This window comes from Elephantulus edwardii, unplaced genomic scaffold (genome assembly GCF_000299155.1).
Source record: "Elephantulus edwardii isolate Elephantulus edwardi_28Jun2011 unplaced genomic scaffold, EleEdw1.0 scaffold00046, whole genome shotgun sequence".
Taxonomy (NCBI): domain Eukaryota; kingdom Metazoa; phylum Chordata; class Mammalia; order Macroscelidea; family Macroscelididae; genus Elephantulus; species Elephantulus edwardii.
The window spans coordinates 1558483-1567532 of NW_006399796.1; the positions used below are offsets into that span (position 1 = coordinate 1558483).

The following is a 9050-nucleotide window of genomic DNA, read 5'->3' on the forward strand; positions in this document are numbered from 1 at the left end:
CTGACATAATTACCATAAACTATAGCTAAAAACCTTTAGGAGACCAAGTTACAAGCAAGAAGCACTGTGTCTATAGCACATTGGGTAGTTATACTGAAAAAAAACGACATAAACCACAATAAAACAAAAATTCACTGCCATATTCTTATTATTCTTGTCAGATATAACATAAGCTTCTCAGTAAATTTGAATTTCAGGTAAGTAAATTAAATTTTTAGTATAAGTATGTCATAAGTATTCCATCGGGCATACTTATACAAAAATACATTTATTGTTTATTGAAAATTAAAATTTAGCTGGTCATCCTCTATTTTTATTTGCTAAATTTGGCAACTCTATCTCTTATATCATTATCATCGGCTGTTATATAATATACTTAATATGTTTTTGCTTTGATCTCTGGTGGCTTAATCGTAAGATACTGCCAACCCAAAGGAACACAGTTTGAGTTCACCACCTGTGCTGCAGGAGAAAAATTGAGAAGTCTCTTTCCATATGACATACAGCCTCTGAAAACCCTCTAAGGGTGGTGGTGGTGGTGTCAGGTATAAGTCAGATTCTACTCGATGGTACACTGTAACAACAATTTTTGTTTGTTCACTAACTTTCTTTTTAAGAATAGAAGCTGTATGAGAAGAAGGATGTTGTTTTGCTGAGAATTATTAGATCCTTGAGCAAAACAAGGGAACTGTGCATGTTTTAAAATCAAGAAAGGTGTATAGTATCCTCAAGGCTGTATTCTTTCTCCATACCTATTCAGTATGCATACTGAACAAATAGTTCCAGAAGCTGAATTCTATAAAGAAAAATGTGACATCAGAATAGGTGACACAACCCTGCTTGCTTAGAGTGAGGAAGACTTGAGAAAGTTGTTGCAGAAGGTCAAAGACTACAGACTTCAATATGGATTGTGTCATAGGGAGGGGGATTAATTACGGGGTTGTATAATCTGACAGGGGCAGGGTGAGGGAAATGGAAAGAATGTGTTCTTAAAAACAGTGTATTTGAGGGAGTCTGGTGGCCCAGTGGCAAGAAGCTGCACTCTAATCCCAGAGGTATGGGTTCGAACCCACCAGATGCTCTACTTGAGAAGGAGGGGCAATCTCCTCCTGTACCAGTCAGATCCGATTTGATGGTACACACAGAGAAAATAACAAAATTAAAAAAAAAAAAACACCAAGCGTGTTTGTATTTTGTAAATAAACTAGCAGAAAACTTTTAAAAAAGAAGACCAAAATCCTCGGTAATGGGCTGATAGGCAACACCATGAAAGATGGAGAAAAGATTACAATAATAGTCAACAATTTTATCTTACTTAGATTCACAATCAGCACCTTTTGCACTAGTAGTCAAGAAATCAAAAGATGTATGATGTTGAGAATATCTGTTCTCAGGAACTTCTCCAAAGTAATAAGGAGCAATCATGTCAATTTGAAAATTTCGGTGCACCTGATTCATGTCATAATCTTTTCAGTCACTTGTGAATATGATACTTGGACAGAGAATAAGACTGACAAAAGAAAAATTGATGCCCGAGTTGTGTTGGAGAAGAGTACTAAATATCCCACTGAAGGTCAAAAGGACAATCAGACATATCTTGGAGAAGGTGTAACCAGAGGTTGCTTTGAGGCAAAGATGGTGAAACTTCATTTCACATACTTTGGGAATGTGCTAGAAGGGGCTATTTCTTAGAAATGGACATTGTGTTAGGAATGGCGGACGGTCAGAAAAGATAAGAAGACTCTCAATGAGATGGACTGACACAATGACTAGAGCAATGGGCTGAAGCATGGCAGAGATGGTGAAGAAGGTGTCGAGTTTGACAGGGTTATACCAGTCTAAGATATGTTGTTCATAGGGTCACTCTATGTCATACTCAACTTGATGGGACATAAAAACAAAAATAACAGAATCAGAAGTATATCTAATTTCCTGAGCAAGTCTACTCCGTGGAGGCAAGGATTTTGAAGCTCTGTCTCACATGGTTTGGGCATGTTTCCAAGAGAGGCTAGTCCATGGAGCAGGGCATCATGCTTGGGAAAATGGAGGGGCAACACAAGAGAGGGAGACCCTGGATGAGAAGGATTGACTCGGTGACTGTGGTAATGGGGGTAGGTGTGTTTGAGACAATGAAATTGGCTCAGGAGAGAGCAGGGCTCAGAGCTGTTGTCTGACAGAGGGTCACTATGAGTCAAAAGTTACTCAAAAGCACATAACAACAACACTTGAAGTGGGACACCACTGAACATTTTTCTGAACATTGTATGGCTCAATGTCCTTCTCTGCACACAGTAGACACAGAAGAGTAGCACTTGCCTCTCTGGTACAAGCCCAAAGGTGCAACATGAGGCATATAATGATATTTCAAGGTGCCCCAAATGTGGAAGAGATCTAACTGAGGCAACCACATAAGAGAGTGGAAGGCACTTCTGCTAACTTGCCTCCTTTAGACATCCTGAATTGTTATGTCAGAGGCACAACTAAGAGTTTGTTAAGGTGTTCCTTACTCTTGCTAAAACAGTAGGATAGCACCTGGTGCATAGAAGTTGCTCTTTAAATATAGGCTAAATGAATTAATCAAACCACATTATTTTTCTTGATTTATAATCAGGAAAAATGAAATAATTCATAAATTGTGAACTTGAGCTCTTCACAGACAGAAACTGTCATGCCATACACACCACATGGCACTCTACTTAGCAAAAGCTTAGTTAACACATATAATTTTCCATGTTAGAGATATTTAATCACTATATAAGCCTACATCCCTAAAAAGATATTAATAAATTGCAATTAATTAGTGCAGCATTCATGAAGCCTCAGATTCTTAAGCAGTAGATAGCCATATAAATTCACCATACTTGCCAGTGGACAAATGTTCAATAAATAGAATATCTTGTATGAATAAATGAGACACAAATATACCCAACCCATCATTTCTTTTTGGTTTTAATACCTTTCTCTGGAATCTTAAAGTCCCAAGAAAGTTCATAAACTTAGAACCACAGGAGTGATCAAAGACTTCATGGAAGAAGAGGTCACCTCTGCCTCTGAATACTTTTCCTGTGTTTCTTCTTTGTGTGCACTCCATGATGGTGAGGGTGTAGGCCTCCTTGGGTCCTGGGTTCTTTACTATGGGGACAGGAGGCAAATAAATCCAAAGAATCCCAGCTTAAGATATAGAGGTATTTTAGAGTATCCTGAGGGAATGAGGGCTCTGCTCTGTGAGTCTTGGTGTGAGTTTGGTGGGGAATCAGACAAGAAGGCTCAGAAAGGTGTAAGTTTAAGACAGAGCAGATGGACTACATCAGGCATCTTAGGTGGAAATGTGAGGGTCTTTGCCTTCCAAAGAAGAGTTCCTCAGCATATGCTTCCAACACCAGAGTGGAACCAATCACCTAAGACCCAACCTCACAATACAAACCCCCTTTCCACACATATTTATTCACAGTTCACACACAAAATCCAAACAAACCCACAGTGGCACCATGTATGCTACAGCCGATGTCCCACTAGTTCCTTCTTGTTAAGTGCCATCAGGTTGAGTCTACTCATAGCAACCTGATGAATAACAGATCTGAACCCTGTCCTATCCTGAGCCATCCTCATTGTTTCTGACATACTTAAACTTATTTCTGTAGTCACTGTGTGACTACATCTGCCTGAGGGGCTTTTTCTCTTTTGCTAATGCTCCACATTTCCAAGCATAATGTCTCTTTCAAGTAATAGCCTCTCTTAAAAACATATCCAAAATAGGTGAGATGAAACTTTGCCGTCTTTGCCTGCAAGGAGTACTCTGGTACCTCCTGGCCCTTGCATATGATAAACATCCATCTTTTTCACAAGACATGAACATATATACATGCACACATGCATACATACACATATCTCACAAACATTCTGCTACATATTCCTTGTTTCAATTCTAGAATACTCCACACATCTATTCACAGACATAGCTCCAAAATCCTTATACAAAAATGAAATCAGGTACATGACCACATAGTATAAAAAATATATTCAGCTACATCACCCTACAGTCTTTCTCTCTGACACCACAAATATTCACTCATGATACCTCAGGTCTTAGTATATTACACACTTGTCCTTCTTACATTTCTAATTTTCTTTCTCAGGAGACCAGGAAACACATGAAGACAGTCCCCAGCCTAAATCCCCTGTAGCCCAGGTTCATGAAAAAGAAGAAACTCCTGCACAGTCACAATATATTTGCATGCACGCTTCGTCATCCTATAAGACCTGTGGACCTTCTCTGGGTATAAATAAAGAGGAAACAGGCATGAAAATATACTACATGCAGGTACAAATGAAAAATGGTGTAGCTATCTCCTGGAAGACAGAAGAAACCTCTGAGTCAGAAGAAAAGGAGCCAAGGTTGGGAGAAGTGATCCTTCATGAGAACACGCGAGTAGACACTCCTCCCTCTGATGTGTCCACTAGAAACCTCCTGTCTGACAGTGAGCCCAGTGGGGAGGAGAAAGAACATGAGGAAAGAGCAGAGACAGACAGCCCCCCAGGATCACCTGAGGCTGAGGAACTACCCAGAGCCAACACACCTGACTGGCTGGTGGCAACTGAGAGTGGCTACAGGTGCATGGCTTGCTGCCGGGTCTTTCCCACCTTGGAGAACCTCCAAGAACACGTGCAGTTTGGCATCAGGGAAGGCTTTAGCTGCCACATCTTTCATCTCACCATGGCTCAGCTGGCAGGGAGCACAGAATCTGAGAGCACCCAAGAGAAGGGAGAAGAGAAAGAAGAACAAAAGGAGAACCAGAATGAGGATCAGCAACCCCCAGGAGAAGATTGTAGCGTGAAGAGATCCTGGAGCCAATGTCCAGCCTATTTGTTTAGTTCTTCAAAAGACAGGAAGTAAGCAAGGGCTGAGTCTGCTGAGGGAGAGCTGGGGGCTTTATGTAATTAGAAAACATCTGATAAAGGGGCACAGAGTAATTTGGGGCTCAAGCTTCTTTACCAGAAATTTAATATAGTCATGTTTGTAAACAGAAATTTCCTCAACTTTTCAAGGTCCCACAGGAAGTCTGAGAACTTCTAAGAGCTTCTAAGTCTGTTTTCTTCATTAATAAAAAGTACTATCTCTGTTTTGATCACTGCACAGCAACTGAGATTCACAGATTAGAAGATCCTGCTAGATGGCGTGGCTTTCTCTTGGCAGAGGTAAGATCTGGAGCCCACATAATCTTCTGTGTGAGGATTCTCAGGGAAGATGTTGTAGGGAGATGAGCTGTGTTTCTCTGCAGCTACATCCAAATGTGAATACTCAGTAGTGGATTTATCACAATTGACTTAAGTGAGAAGATCAAGTCCTGACTGGAAACCTAATCAGTGTCTCATGACTGATATAAACTCTAATTGATCTAAGATGAATTACTGGGGGGGGGTGGATGGGGGAGGCCTTTTTAGGTAGAGAGAGCTCAGCATAACTTCAAGGGCTAGAATTAGCCTAATGAGAGGTCAGTAAAACTACTTGAAGTAGAATTTTGGGATTTGAGAACCTTTAGGCTGAGCTGAGTCTTCACTTTAGATCATCAATATAGCTCTCTGGAAGAAAGAGAAATGGAGAAGGAATAATGTGGAAAAGAAATTCCCCAAATTTATAAATACTCCAGAGGGTTTCCTTGTCTGTACTTAATCTGGGACCAAATGTCATGGTTTATATGGCCTTGAGCTATTAAAGAAGAAGAAAGGTAGTTGACAAACAGAACTCAGATTGCTAAAAACAAACTCATGTTTTGCCTCCTTGCTTTTCTCATTTTCATGGAAAAGAAAGCACCATGGAGCTGGTAGCAGACATAATTTCAATGGAATCAAATAAAGGGAATAAATGAACTAGGTAGCACCCCAGAAATAAAGATTGTTTTCTAATACTTGCTTCTCTCTCTCTCACTACTGTTGAATTGGTACTGGCTCATCATTGATCATCTGTTGGGTTTAAATGGCTGTAATTTGCATGCGAGATTTCCCATTTTTCTCCCATGGAACTGATGGTAAATTTAAACTACCAGAGAGGTTACCAAACCTCCCTAAACCTTACCTGTTTATTCATCCATCGTCTACATATCTGTATATGCTAACCCATCCATCATCTATCTATCTATTAGTTGGAAACAAAGTTCCACAACAGCACAAAGATATTTGCCAAACTTTCCTAGGGGCAGAAGGATATCAAAGCTCTCAGAAATTGGTGAGGTTTCTGAGTAGTTTTCTAGACTGAGTACCATATTTCAAGTGAAACCCAGCACTTGAGACAAGCAAAGAAATAGCTGTGGAAACCATATTTAATGAGCTGTAGTTGACAGTACTGACAAGGATTAGGTTGAAGAAATATAGCTTTAAAGCTCCTATCCATCCTGGTCTGGGGGAGGTATTGTTAGTTTTGGCTACACAAAGAAAGATGACTAGGACTTCCTAGGGAACAAGTTTTGATATGGTGAGGTCCTGTTAAAATTTGCAGAAATCAGATCACCTCAGTTAGGAATACAAAAAAGAAATCGTTATATTAAGAGTTTGAGTCAATGGGATCTGATATATGTGATCCTAAAATGAAAGGATCTGTGCTAGCTTTGGCAGCACATATACTAAAATGGAAACGATACAAAGAAGATTTAGAATGGCCTCTACACAAGGATCGCACGCAAATTCATGAGTGGTCCATATTTTAAATTTTTTTAAAGAAAGGATAGATCTCTGATGCACTCCTTTCTCAATTTTGAACCATGCTTGTTTTTGAATCCTTGCTCTGTTCAGACAACAGCTTTCTGGTCTAGGTGCAGGTTTTGCATGAGCACAATCGGGTGTTCTGAGATCCCCATTCTTCTCAGTGTTAGATACAATTTACTGTGATCCACACAGTCTAATGCTTTTGCAGTTGGTAAAACACTATTTGAAACCTGGACAAAGAATAAGGGTAACAGAAGAAAGCTTGATGCTTTTGAGTTGTGGTTCTGAGAGCAATACTGAACATACCATGAACTGCCAAGAGAACAAATCTGTCTTGGAGAGGATGACATCAGTTTGCTCCTTGGAGGCAAGAATTTTGAAGCTTCCTCTCACATACTTTGCACATGTTGCTGTGAAGGGCCAGTTCTTGGAGAGGACTTCATGCATGGAAGGCTAGAGAGTCAGTGCAGAAGAGGAACACCCTTAATGAGATTTATTGATACAGTGACTGACAATAGGGTTAGGTGTGTCAGAGACAGTAAGGTTAGCAAGGTTCAGAGCCATCGTTCACAGGGTTAGTATGAGTCAGAATCAACTCTATGGCACATAACAACTAGCAGATTCTGCTCACTTAATGACAACTACTTTGAAGAAACACTGCAATCTTTACCTCTTTTTCATCTATAATTGATAACATCAGGAGTCTCATAATACTCTTTACATAAGTCTTTAAAGGTTACTATGAATTGGACATTACTCTATGGAAATTTTTTTTGAGGGGTAATAATTTCTGCTCTGCTTTTTGACATATTTTTTTCACCTTCCCTATCCAGTGACTACTTCAAACATTGATTGTTTTGTCCACATAAACTAGGACATTGGTTATAAAAATGGGAATTCTCATTACTGTTCACACAAAAATGGCTATTGGGGGCCAATAACACATAGACATGGCTTTAAGTCAGATCACAGTGTTGCAGGAACTCTTCTTGTTGTGCTTAAATCTTCTTACAAGGTCGGCATTGACATCCTTTTCTCCCAGAAAGTAGGGAATCAAGGCCTATAACTTGAATTTTTCGAAGACAAGAACATATAATGATCAAACTAAATCCTCTCTGACAAAACAAATTTTGAAAATTGTAAATCCCTTCTCAGGGTAAGGTAAAGTCGGAGCAGCCTGAAGCCATCTTTAAATTTAAGCCATTGGTAGAATTCCAGTAAAATTTGTGTTACTGAATGCCCCTCCATAAAAGTCACTTAAATGAACTAGATAAGTAAATGAAAATATGCGGTGATTTTTCACAAACAAGGAATTAATGACAACAATCCATACTATTCAGACTATTGAGAAGGTGTAATAAAAAGTAAGTGGTAGCTTGCTTTCCAAAAAGGCAGAAAGAAGTTTATGGGGAGAAGCTCTCACCTCTTTTATTTTCTTTAGCTGTTTGAAGTCATAACACTTCGAGTCATAACAACTATCTTCAGAACAGAGCTTGTTAGCCAAGAGAACTACAAGAAAGCCCCTAGAGACTTATATCATAGAAGTTCTTAAACTTCTTCATAAGAAGCAGCTATATTATGTAATTCCCTTTTATTTGGATAAAGCATGCAATCTAGACACACTGCTCTATACTCTTGAAATCATACGCATTTCATGGGCACTAGCTCAACTATAGATCCCCTCTTCCTTTATATTTAATTCTCTATGATGCAGTCCATTCAGCACTAAACTTCTAGTAAAAAGGTTTGTGGATTGAAACCACTCAGAGGTGCTTTGCAAGAAAGTCCTGGCAATCTGCTTTTGAAAAGTCATAGCCTTGAAAACCCGTTGAAGTGCACCACTTTGCACATGTGGAGTTATCAGGAGTGCCAGTAAACTAGATAATTATTACCTATTCCCAACAATTAAGTGAAATTGTAGGACTGACTTCTCCAGTGGGAGGGATACATTCCATACTTTTAGACTTGTCCCTAAAATCTTCTAAGTAATTCTCTAAATGTCTTTATCTTCCCTTAAGTCTCTTTTGCTCCATCCTTACTGGATGAATGAAAAGACTCCATGAAGTAATTTAGGTTACTGAATGAAGCAATAAGACTGAGAAAAACTGGATAAATTATGTATACTACATTGAAACAGATGAGGGAGAGAATAATGTAAAAACAATATATGGTAGGGTATTATGGTTATCACAAAAGTCCAGAATTAAGGTTGCATAGTGGAGTGTACTAGGGGTGGTGGGAGAGGTGTGGGGGGATTTTATACCAAAAGAAGGAGTTTTTCTTTTGCTTTTCAAAGGGAGGAGCTAACTGGGGCCAGAGCGGGGGAGGGAGGGATGGGCAGGGTGAAAAGT

The 9050-nt window shown here is 39.4% G+C and overlaps 1 protein-coding gene and 1 pseudogene across 1 annotated transcript in view; both read left to right on the plus strand.

Annotated features, from left to right (window-relative positions):
• Window positions 1–4894, plus strand: part of LOC102864028 (protein FAM170A-like) — a 9738-nt gene extending 4844 nt beyond the window's left edge. The window contains exon 2 of the mRNA XM_006886019.1: window positions 4137–4894. Within this exon, the coding sequence (XP_006886081.1) occupies window positions 4137–4894 (758 nt within the window). The remainder of the gene's footprint in view (window positions 1–4136) is intronic.
• A 277-nt stretch (window positions 4895–5171) lies between these two features.
• The window catches only part of LOC102864437, a 24302-nt pseudogene continuing 20423 nt past the window's right edge, over window positions 5172–9050 (plus strand).